Here is a 12,947-nt window from a genome sequence, read left to right as displayed (position 1 = left end):
AAAATCAAGAGCTTTTCAGTACATTTTCATCTTTCAAGCGCCTTGTCCAGAAGGGGAAAGAAAAAGCTTGCATGCGCAAAACTATTTGCCAACCTAAAGGGCTTTCTTTATAAAGGAAAATATCAGCATCTGACTTCAGAAAGTTCTTCCTCGACAGAAACAGTGAGCTTTACATATTACCTGCAATTATCATGCCTGTACAGTTTGAGAGAGCCACCAAAATAACCTTTTCTAGTGCACTGGAAGAAGCGAATCTTCCTCACTACCCAATGCACGATTATTTTCCCTTTGGAGCTTAGAGCAAGACAGGCCGATCGAAGCTAGTAAAGCAAAAGTTGGCTTTTTCTTTCCCTTCTTTCAATTAAACATATGAATAACAATAGCAAACTTTTATATAACTATTTTCACATCCATATTTTAAAATATTATGATATTTTTAGAAGTTATTCTATTCTCAAGTGGGTGTTTAGATCACACCATTCACGATCACTTATATGATAAGATTTTATTTATAAAATTCAAAGCTTAAAAACGAACCAGGTTGAGAATGAAAATGTTCTTTTTTAATAAAATGATGATATTTATAAAATTATTTTATAAAAACGACCTTCATTTAAAGCATAAGTTTGAAAATAGTCACGTAAAGAATTGCGTGTTTATCAATTTTTTTAAAAGGGAATTGTGCGTAGACTTTTTTAATGGTCTAGTTTAAGAAAACTTCATAAATACACGAGGGTTGAGGTCGCAACAAACACCAGAAAACATTATATTGCATCCATTGCCAATTCAAAGACTTGTTCGAGTAGGACAATTGCTGCAATATTGCATCCAGCTGACATTTTGTATGTATTATGAACAAGCTGCATTACACTCCAAATTCTGTTAAAAAAGTACTTGGAATCCCTTCAATGCGGGCCATCACTTGTTTGCCTCTTTTTGGCAGATTCATAGCATAAATGCCTGGTTCCAATTTTAACTATCAACGAAATTAAATGCCTTCAGATCTCAAGTTGAAGAGAAATATCTTCTTTTTATTGCTTCTTTGTCTTGCGTACTCGATTTCCAGCTGTATCTTATGTCTTTCCACCTTCCCCTGGTTAAGGAGGTGGATATAACCAGAGGTGAAAACCGGCTGTTGCGGTTTGGTTTTTGTCAAAAATGGAAACCGACCGATGGGGAAGATTTTGAGAGGAAGACCGATCGAACTGGCTGCCGGGTAGGAGGAATACCCCGGCCTTACCGATTTCGGCAGTTTCTCAGTCGGTTCTCGGTTGGCGACAGTGGAGTGAAAACAGGCAGTGGGAAATTGGATTGGAGAAGAAGAGGGGAGGGGGACGAAGTGGGAAAAATATCTCACTAAAGAAAACAGGCAGTATAAAATATGCTGTAAAACAGGATGAAGAAGGAAACCCAATTTTTGATAATAACGTAGAAATGAGAATCTAAGATGGAATTCATGTACCCATTTATACCATCATGAAAATTTTTTAGGAAGTAGAAACACCAATTAATATAATCTGAAAAATACACGACTAAATAGCCTCCCTAGTTTATTTAACCATAAAATTAAAGAAGTTTTAAGTAAGCCAACAGGACCAATAGAATATGATAATCTCACGTATGGAGACATTATAAGTACAATAAACAAAAAAGAAATAAAAATGTGTATAAACATAAAATTTAGTAATCAAATTAACATGAACAATATGGATTGCCTTTTATAGCCACATCCAGGAGAAAAACTAAATATAAATATTTCAAAAAATCAAAAAGATATTACAAAACTAATTACAAGAGGAGGAAGAATTATGAACCAACAAAATTTTATTACAAAAGAAGTAAATATTATTAAGGGTGATCGATCCGGTTTTGGAGAAATTTTGAAATCGAAACTTTCGGTTTTTTTGGTTTTGGTCTGTCTGGTCTGGTTTTCTAGTTTACCATTTATATGTGTAACACTTTATATATTTAATATTATAATTTTTTTAATACTAAACTTAATTGTGAGAATTTAGTATTTATTATTAACAATTACTAATTCTTTAATGTTCAATTATAGTAGTATAATATAAATAGTTTCTAACTTATTAGTGAGATTAATAAACTTGAATAATAAGTTTAAAATAGTATAATTAGTGCCTAATTGTACTAGTATGTTAATTTTATGTTATAAGATTAATAGACTTGAATAATAAGATTAGAATTTCATGTTATATTAATTAGAAATGTAGCATATAATATATATATATATATATATAAAATAATAATAGGGTTAATTACACTTTCATCGAAATTTCACTTAATTCACAATGTGCCTCCTAAACTAATAATTACATTAAAGTGAACCCTCAAACTTTCAAAACTTCCCAATTCCCCATTCCATCTACCAACAACATCAAATCTAACGAAAATTCACTCCAAAGATGTAATTTTCATCTAATTTATTATCATTGACTATATAAAATATAAAATAATATATGTTATTAATTAATAATAAATCATTAATCATGTCGACCTTAGACTATTTCAGGTTAGCTTTGTCGGAGTTTCGTCCCAATGCATGAAGGATTCTGATGTCATGTTGCATTTTCTGACGCATGGTCTTGGAGATCATGGGAAAAAACTACCCTGACCTGACCGTCAGAGTGTTTCTTTGCACGCACGAGGTACGACTTCAACCTGTGCAGTTTCTGTTCTCGAGGGGATATATGGTTACCCTCTTAGAACCCCGCTTTTCTCATGTCAATGATTGGTTTAAATGGTTCTTCTTCATGTCGGGTCAAGGTTGGAAATTTCCCGCTTGAGAGGCAGTCCGTCGTGAGTTCTCCGTCCATGCCGTTTGGAGGGGTCATCTCAATGGACAAGAGGATTTATCTGGTTTTGACCAATTGAGAGCAAGCTTGCATAGCGGCAATCTTGGCCTGTGTTAAGACACATTAGGAAGAATTTTGGACTAACATCAACCGTCTTTTGGTGTCTCAAGATCGATCTCGTTTTGGGGCTCGTTGCATCCCGAGGGAGTCGTCTGCTCCCCAGGACCCAAAAAGGCCTCACAGTCCTCCAGTGGAAGGGAAAGGGAGGAAGCCTTGTACCGAGGATAAGGTGTGCTTGTGAGCCATCGGGGTCCAGTAGCAGCTTTGAATCCCCCAGTGCCTCCCTTAGGCCTGTCTTCACAGACCCTATCTTTGTCGAGAATCGTGGAACCAACTCGGGGTCAATGGCCTAACCTGGGCTGCTCGGATGCCCTCTTGTTCGACCAACCCCTTGTTTCATCCAGACCGGTGCCCCCATCTTTTATTCCGCCTGTTGATCAGAATCTAGCTGGGGTTCTTTGCCGTGAAGAAGAAGAGCTCGAGATGGCCTTCTTCTTGGCTTTCCTCGCCCTTGCTCCAAAGGGGTCTTGTAATCTCATCCTGCCATTTGAGGATTTTCCAGAGATGCTCGCCTCCCCAAATGACGATGATGGGGCACACGCTGCTGCTACTGAGGCAACTGTTGAATTAAGGTGTCGAGGTCCCCGAGTGTCCATTCCCTACACTCTGATCACCCAATGGGGTCGTCCTCGGGTCATCCCTTGGTCGTAGACCTTAGTGAGGTGAGGTTTCCATACCTTCCTCTCCTTTCAACACATCATCCGAACCTGAGGTTGCTTCATCGATAGTCTTACAGGAGCCTTCCGCGGTGATCACTCCAATAGGTGATACAAGCGCAATGGGTGAGCAACAAGCTAGGGGTGTCATCACGACAACTCAAGTTGAGCAGGTGGTGGATCTAGGTGCCTCGGCGACGCTTGGATTGGAGCCAGAGGTTGATTTGGACACCTCGGGAAGATCCGAGCAGGTGCTGATAGTTGGGGCCGTTGGCGGCACTGAGACCCAGTCCGAGTTGGCGTTTGATGGGGATGGAGGCACTTCTTCTTGGGCTCCCGCCTCACTTCTCTAGTAGTTGGGAGACTTGGGGCAGATCTCCCAAGATGGAGGCGATAGTGCTTTGAGGACCAGGTTAGGTTTTGATAGAGCTCCAACCGAGGCCATTAGTCGAAAAGCTGACAAACTCAAGGATGATCATTTCCTTTGCCTTACTTTTTCCTTTATCCTTTTGTTTTATTTCATCTAATGTTTTTTGGACTGCTAAGGAGTCGACCAACTAGCCGCCTTGATTGCGAACGAGAGGAGAAAGTTAGGAGAGGAGGTCCTGGCATTGTGGTCCCTTGCCATCTTAGCCCGTATGGAGGTCCACAAGGCGCACGAAGAGAGGGACGATATCGTGGAGGACTTCATCCATGTGCACTCCAGCCGTCACAACAAGAAGAAGAAAATTGCAAAGTTTCACCAGGAGAAGACCTTCATTCGAGAAGACTTGGCTAAGTCTCAAGAAGAGGTCGCTTGCTGCAACTTCGAGGCCAAGCCTCTGAAGGAGGAATGAGACTCTTTGCGAGAGCAATTGGCTCGTCAGGAGCTGGAGTTGGAGGAGCTCATGAAATCTTGCAATGACCTCAAGGGTGAAAAGGTCAGGCTGGTTAAACAAAATGATTCAGACGTGAGGTCACACAATTAGTTGTAGACGACGTACTAGGACCTCACCAATTTGAAGCGCAAGGTAGAGCTCCTCAAATCTCGGGATAGGTGAATCAAGACTTTGATGTCTAAGTTGGCTTCAGCCAGGGACGAGTTGCAATCTTGGGACTTCATATAGAGGCCCTGGAGTGCGGGTTGGCCACTTCCTAAGAGGAGTTGACCTCTCGGGACCTGCAAGTCAAAGCCTTGAGGTCCGAGCTAGCAAACTCCAAGAAGGGCATGACTCGTGTTTGTGTTCAGATGTCGGCAGCAAAGACAGTTCACAACTAGGCCTAGGGCTACAGCCACAAAGCAGCCCTAGATAGGTCGAGGGATCACCAGTTGGAGAACCCTCGGACCAACTTGAGGGCTTTTGACCTGGTCTCCCTCTAGCTTGACCATCGTGCGCTCCAATTCAGCAACTCCTTGGGTATAGATATGATGCCTAGTGTTTTTCCAGTTATGGGATCTTAACTTCTAATAGCTATGATAGTTAGTCTTTTCTATTATAATGGAAATGAATTTACCACATATGCGAGTTCTGCCAATCTTCCCTGGTTTAGGCATTTCCTCCTTTTGTCATTCTATGGTGTTCTTTTTCTTTTTGTCATTTTGTTGTATTCTTTTTCTTTATGCTATTCTGTTGTACTTTTGTTCTTTGTGCCATTCGGTTGCATTTGCGACGAGTCGAGTGACTTGACTTTCATTTGCACTAGAGTCAGGTAGTCAAGGGACTGTCATCGCCAGTGGTTCGGGGCGAGTCCAGTCACCCGGCTTTTATTTGTGCGAGGGCCGAGTAGTCAAGAGACTGTCACCGCCCATTAGTTAGAAGTGAGTCCAGTGAACTGAATTTTATTTCTGTGAAGTCCGAACAGTTAAGGGACTGTCACTTCCCGTTGGTTCACGGGAAGTCCAGTGACTCAACTTTTATTTGCGCGAGGGTCAGGCAGTCAAGAGACTATCATTGCCCGTTGGTTTGTAGCGAGTCTAGTACCCGACTTTTATTTACGTGAGGGTTAGGTAGTCATAGAACTGTCACCTCTCAGTTCACAGTGAGTCCAGTGACTCGACTTTTATTTACACGAGGGCCATATAGTCAAGGGATTGTCACCAACTGTTGGTTCACAGCGAGTCCAGTGACCGGCTTTTATTTGCGCGAGAGCTTAGAAGTCAAGGGACTGTCACCACCCATTGATTCACAGAGAGTCCAATGACTAAACTTTTATTTGCAGGAGGGCTAAAAAGTCAAGGGACTGTCATTGCTTGTTGCTTTGAGCGAGTCTAGTGACTTTGCTTTTATTTGCACAAGGGTCGGGAGGTCAAGGGACTTTCACAACCTGTTGATTCGCGGTGAGCCCAGTGACCCAGCTTTTATTTGCGTAAGTCAGGGGATAGTACTTGCTTATTGGTGGATACCCTGTAAGACAAAACATATAGTTCGGTAAGAAAGATAATTTTATTCATGGTTTGCTAGTGTTCACCGATACATTTTCTTAATACATGCAAGCAAAATATTTCCTCACGTACTCTGCGTTCCATGGGTGTGGTAGTTCATTTCCCTAGGCGTCCTTAAGGCAATAAGACCCCGGCCTGTTATTGGCGGTGATGACAAACAGTCCTTCCTGTCGTGGCCCCAACTTCCCTTCCTCTTGCATGGTTGGTCTTGTTTGTCTCAGAACCAAGTTGCCTACTTTGAAGGACTTGGGCTTGACTCTCTTATTGAAGTAGTGTTCAGCCTTTCTTTTATTGATCGTCATCCGTATCTCAACTTCCTCTCTCTTTTCTTCCAATAGATCTAATTGTTCTTCCAGCTTCTTTTCAATGGAGCTTTGGTTGAAGTGTTGGACCTTGTAGGTAGGCATCCCTACTTCTACTGGTACCACCGCTTCGCTTCCGTAGGTAAGGGCGAAAGGTGTTCTGATGCTATTCCGGTTTGCATTACTTTGATGAATTCTTCTGCGTCTTTGAGGGTGTGCTGTCAGTAGTACCCTACTTTTACCACCTTTCCTACTAATGCTCTCCCACTGGAATGATTCCCGCATACCCCTTCGTGTATTTTGGACAGTATGTATTACGTCTCTTTCAACGAGACACACCTTAGGAGGGGTGCAGAGAAGCCTCGCCTGTACAGAACTCCATCTATCAGAGTGAAGCGTGCCGCCTAGTTTTCAACCTTTCGAGCCTCCCATTTTTCGTCAGGGAGTTCCTCGGCATCTAGGTACTTTATCATTTCTAATGCCCATTCCAATGCTCCTGGCCTTACCTTCGAGATTTCAATCCCAAAACAGGTACATCCATTGTTCTGATGACTGTTTGTTCTAGTAAGGTGGAATCCTTCTGTCCTGAGGTGGTTCACGCTAGCTTGTCAGCCTTCTGATTCTCTCCCCTTAGCACCTGTTGGATACATAAATACTAGAAACGACCACATTTTTCCCAGACTAATTGCAGATATTTCTTCAATTTCTCACCCTTCATAATGAACTCTCTCAAGACTTGATTGATGACTACTTGGGAGTTGTCTCTTAGTTCCACTTCTGTGGCCCCCACTGACTCAACTACTGAAAGCCTGGCCAACAATGCTTTGTATTTTGTTCATTGTTGGTAGTTTTGAAAGCGATTTTAATCGTGTAGTTGTGTTCTTCCTCGGAGCCCATAATGATATGCACCCCGACTCCCCTTCTAGCATAGTAGGACAAGCTATCAACAAAGACCTACCAAGACTTTCCAGCAGGTGCATCTCGAACTTCCTCGGGGAAGTCAGTGAATTCGGCTATGAAGTCAGTCAGGATCTGCCCATTCACAGCGTTTTGGGGAAGGTAGTCAATGTTGAACTTTCTCAACTCAATCGCCCAATTCATTAAGAGGCCTGAGGCATCCGACATTTGCAATACCACTTTTAAAGGTGCTTCTGTCATCACCTTAATCGGGTGGGCTTGAAAATAAGGTCGTAATTGCCGAGCTGACATTACTAGCGTGAAAGGCAGCATGTCCATCCAGGGTTATCTAGCCTCCGCTCCTTGGAAGGCACGATTGGTGTAATACACTGGCTTCTAGATTCCCTTCGTCTCCCTCACTAAAGGCATCGAGATTGCGTGTGGGCAAACATACAGTTATAGATTCAAAGCTTCTTCCAGTTTTGCTTGACTGAGTAGAGACGGGTTGGTCAGATACTCCTTGAGCTTTCCAAATGCTCGATCGCATTCATCATTCTAGGTTTGTGCCTTCCGCGATACTTTGAAGAACAATAGGCATTTGTCCGTCAACTGGGAAGGCTTTGACCTTTTCTAGGTTTGCTTCTATCCTTTTCTCTTAGACCATGAAGTCCAAAAACTTGCCCGAGTCTATCTTGAAGTTGCACTTAGCTGGATTAAGTTTCATCTTGTGCAGGCGTAAGAGTGCGAAGGCTTCTTGCAAGATCCTCCTGGTGGTGCCCGAGCTCCTTACTTTTGACAAGCAGATCGTCTACGTAAACCTCCATGTTGTGCCCTATTTGATTTTTGAACATGCAATTGACCAACTTTTGGTAGGTGGTTCCCATGTTTTTTAGTCCAAATGATATGGCTCGATAGCAATAATCCCACGGTCCGTTACAAACAAATTTTTCTCCTCTTCGCCGGGATTCATTCGGATCGGCGCTCGATCTCATTCATCATTCTAGGTTTGTGCCTTCCGCAATACTTTGAAGAACAATAGGCATTTGTCTGTCAACTGGGAAACCAACCGATTGAGACCATGAAGCCCAAAAACCAATAGGCATTATGGCTTTGACCTTTTCTAGGTTTGCTTCTATATTTTTCTCTTAGACCATGAAGCCTAAAAACTTGCCCGAGTCTATCTTGAAGTTGCACTTAGCTGGATTAAGTTTCATCTTGTGCAGGCGTAGGAGTGCGAAGGCTTCTTACAAATCCTCCTGGTGGTGCCCGACCTCCTTACTCTTGACAAGCAAATCGTCCACGTAAACCTCCATGTTGCGCCCTATCTGATTTTTGAACATGTAATTGACCAACCTTTGGTAGGTGGTTCCCACGTTTTTTAGTCCAAACGACATGGCTCGATAGCAATAATCCCACGGTCCGTTACAAACAGATTTTTCTCCTCTTCGCCGGGATTCATTCAGATCGGGTTATATTTTGAATAAGTGTCCATGAAACTCAACACAAGATGGCCCGCTGTGAAATCCACTATCAGGTCGATGTGGGACAGCAGGAAACTGTCCTTCGGGAAGGATTTATTCAACTTGGTGAAGTCAACACACATCATCCACTTCTCATTCGACTTTTTAACCGACACCACATTAGACAGCCACTCAGAGTAATGCACTTCTCGGATAAATCCCGTTGCTAGAAGGCGGTCAACTTCATCAACTATGGTGGCATATTTCTTTGTGCTATAGATTATGCACTTCTGCCAAACCTTCTTGGCCTCTAGGTTCACACAGAGGTGATGATTGATTACTGTGTTGTATATCTCGGACATGTCTTTGTAACTCTAGGCGAACAAGTATTTGGGCTCAGTCAGGAGTCACTTCAACAACTGCCTCATCTTTGGCTCCATCTTGGTTCCAAGTCTCACGGTGTTCTCGAGATGGCCCGGATCCAAGGTGACTAATTCTTGTGGCTCATTCAGCTCCACCTGCAGAAGGGTTTGCCTAATTTATTCTCCCTTGTCAATGAACACTGGCAGTGGAGGCGGCGGCGGCTCCTCACCATAAGTCGGGCCCTTGGTCATTCGAATATCTCCCCCTCTGATTTTAAATTCTTGCACGTAGCATTCTTGTGCTAGCACCTGCTCTCCCCAAACTTTTCCTACACCTACCGTTGTTGACAACTTCATCTTTAAGTGATAGGTTGATGTTATCGCCTTCCGATTATTCAGGTTTGGGTGCCCTAAGATGGCGTTATAAGACGAAAGGGCTTTCACTATCAGGAAGTCGACCATTATTGTGGCGGCTTTAGAAGCTTTACCTGCCAAGACCGACAGAGTTATGGTGCCCACAGGCCGGACTACATCCCCCGATAATCCTTTGAGTGGCATGGGTGTCAGGCATAGACGGCTGGGATCGATCCCTATCTTCAAGAATTCATCCTAGAAGATGATATCTACCTAACTGTCATTGTCTATCAGGATCCTTCGGGTCGTGAAGTTAGTGACCAGCACGGTTACCACGTGCACATCTTCATGAGGGTAAAGTACCCGTTTGTTGTCTTCCTCATTAAACGAGATGATCGTTGTCCCCGAATGCCTTATTTGCTAAGTCGTGGGTCTTTCCACAAAAAAATACTTCTTCGTATCGAGCCTTCAGGGCGTACGCCTTTCTACTGGATGAGGTGGGGTCGTCCCCAGTGAACCCCCGGCTATGGTGCAGATATCACCCAGGGACTATTCCCGCGTGCTACGGCTCGACGAGGGCCATTGCAAGTTTCTTCTCAATTTGTTCTCCGCCTTTTGTGGATCCCACTCCTGTGCGGCCTTTGGAGCCGCCGGCTGCTTTGCTCAGGCGACCGCCCACAGTCCGTCGAATATTGGGTGACCAAATGCTAAAACTCTTCCATTTTCTTCTTGAGGGTGTAACAATCCTCAATGCTATGGCTTTCTATCTGGTGGTAAGCATAGAAGCGGTGGCTTCCCCTGTCGCGGTGGTCGGCTTCCCAGGTGTTTGACTTGCTTTCTTCTTGTACATTCAAACTGGAGCACGCGTGTCTGGCGCCTTGTCCTCTCAAGGACGTGTTCTCCTCTTACATTTTGTTGTGTTGCCACTTTTTAGGTCTCTCTGGGGCTTTCATCCGACCCGATACATTGGTCCTTATATTCCTTTGTTCTAATTCGGTCTTCCTCGGTGCTGTCAGGGTCCTGAAAGTGTCTTCGGGGTTGATGAAATCACCTGCCCTATCCATGAACTCCAGCAATGTTGTGAGATTTTTTCTTGCTAACTTTGTCATGAACGGGTTTCGAGGCAAATGCCTCCCAAGACTGCCACTAGCGTGATTTCTCGTCCTGGTCATCCACCATCATATGCTTTTTGTTGGACCGAGCTAGATACGCCTTCAGGCTTTCGTCCTCTTGGTGTTTGATAGTTAGGAGATAAGTAGTAAGGTGCCTCCTCCTGCTTGCCATAAACTATGTCAGAACTAGCCAGGCTAACTCTCCAAACCCATCAATTGAGCCTAGGGTTAATGCTCCAAACCATCCCCTCGCCGCACCTTTTAACATCAGAAGGAAAGCTCTGCAAGCTACTTCCCTGTGAAAACTCATGAAGAGTCATATGGGCTTTAAAGGTCTCGAGATATTTAAGGGATCCTTGGATCCGATGTACATCTCGATTTGGGGAACTTTGAACTCTGGCGATAGCGATGTTGCCATTACCTCCATGCTGTAGGGTAGGTCCGTGCTAGTGAGTAACTGGTTAATCGACGATGATGCTCTCATCCTTTTGACCATCTCCTCATACTTGTCCATGAGGCGACGTAGCTCGTAGTGCATCTTTCTCCCCTCTTATTCACTGGCGTATGTTCCTCCAGCGCTTCTTGATTTTGCATGCTCGTTTTGACTTGGCTTGGCGTCCTTTCCCGACCTGTCGTTCCTTCTCTTTAGGACTTTATTTTCTTACTGGATATTCTCCATCTCTGTCGCCATTCTCTTCTTATGCTCCATTTTTGCAAGCCTTTCGTCCATGTTTCTTGAGAATGCTTCTTGTCCACAGGTTGTTTGAGAGTTCATTGTAGATAGGGGTGTAAATTTAAACCGGAAAATCGGACCGAACCAGACCGGTTGGTCCGGTTTTTGAACCGGTCCGGTCTGGAACCGGTTCCTATATTTTGAAAACTGGCCGGAATCGGTCCGGTTTCGATTCCGTAATTTCTGGGACCGGACCGGACCAAACCAGACCGGTTGAAAAAAATATATAAAAATTAATTTTATATATTATACAAAATATTATATATAATATATAATTATATATCATATATGAAATAATTTCATATTATAATTTATAAATTATAACATGAAATGTTAATCTTAAATATGAACATTTATAATTTGTTTGATTATATGTTATTAATATAATTATATATACGATAATGTTATTATAATTTATAAAATAAAAGTTTAATCTTAAAGATGAAAATTTAATTGATCATATGCTTTAAACATAAAAAATATATATTAAATTATTAATAACATTTTATCATAAAAGGTAACACTTTATTCTATATTTTTACATTTTAAAAAAACTGAAAAACCGGACCGGAGCGGACCAGAAACCGGTAAAACCGAAGATACCGGTTTAGGAGGGTAATCGGGGCGTAATCGGTTTTGAAAAATGTAAAACCGGTACATACCGGTTCGGTCCTAAATTTTATCAAAAACCGGACCGGACCGGACCGGTTACACCCCTAATTGTAGATGGCATGTGAAGGACATATTACTTTACAAGGATCCCACAGACAGTACCACTGTTAACCATTTATTTCGCATATTGGTCACCGGGCTCGATACTCTTAAAACATTAGAAGTGTGAGGGCTCGGGGGTGGTGAGACACCTCTAATTCCTAATTCAGTTTTTTGAACCTTGGGGAGAATTTTTGTATGTAAGAGTACGTGAGAGTTGGTCTTTGACCTAGGGTTGAACTTTTATACTTCTTTTTAAGGTGGGGTCCACTTCCTATGTTAGGGGCGTCCGTCTCCCATACAGAGTTCCACGTCGTCACGTTTAATGCGACGTGGCTCTCCTGGGTCATGTCCCCTATGACAGGTGGTTTGGTATGGCCACTACCTAAGCATTTTGTCAAGAATAGTACCTCCAGTTGGGTTCTCCTATCTATGCCCTGTATCTGCACATTTAATGTGGCATGGCATCCTTGCAGGCCATCTAGACAAGGTTGTGTCAGAGCATGCATTGTCCCATCTCCCATGCCGATCCTTTTTCCCTCTTGGGCACTGGGCCCTCTTCCTCCTTTATTTCTTGGTGGGCTGGTTACATCCTGGCTGTTGGGTTTCTCAGACTTGGTCCAGGCCAGTCTATTGGGAACTGAAAATATCCCTCCCACTTTTGATAGTGAGATCTCAGAAGAAGATATTAGCTCTACGGATCTAGCAGCAAAAGTAGAAGAATCTAGCAATCTAGATATTAAATTAAGATGTCTAGATACATGTTGTAAGAATAAAACAATATTTGTATTAAATAAACAAGAAGAATTACTAATAGATTTAATAGAGATGGTAGATGACAATAAATTAAAAGCTCAATACCTTAAAAAATTTAAGGACTTGCTTAGTAAGGAAGAAACAACAAAAAAGACTATTCCTAATAAAATATGAATAAAATATTAGATAAATTCACAAAAACACAAAAAGTTTTAAGCCAGATTAAGAAATAAATAATGGAATTAAAAA

General features: G+C 42.6%; 1 protein-coding gene across 1 annotated transcript; it reads right to left on the bottom strand.

The window, feature by feature from the left end:
* Positions 1-9,209: 9,209 nt before the first annotated feature.
* LOC121236610 lies at positions 9,210-9,590 on the bottom strand. The gene has a single exon (XM_041133054.1). It carries the CDS (start codon positions 9,588-9,590, stop codon positions 9,210-9,212), a length of 381 nt encoding a protein of 126 aa, XP_040988988.1.
* Positions 9,591-12,947: the final 3,357 nt, after the last annotated feature.

This window comes from Juglans microcarpa x Juglans regia, chromosome 6S (genome assembly GCF_004785595.1).
Source record: "Juglans microcarpa x Juglans regia isolate MS1-56 chromosome 6S, Jm3101_v1.0, whole genome shotgun sequence".
NCBI lineage: Eukaryota > Viridiplantae > Streptophyta > Magnoliopsida > Fagales > Juglandaceae > Juglans > Juglans microcarpa x Juglans regia.
This window is presented reverse-complemented; position numbering and strand designations above follow the sequence as displayed.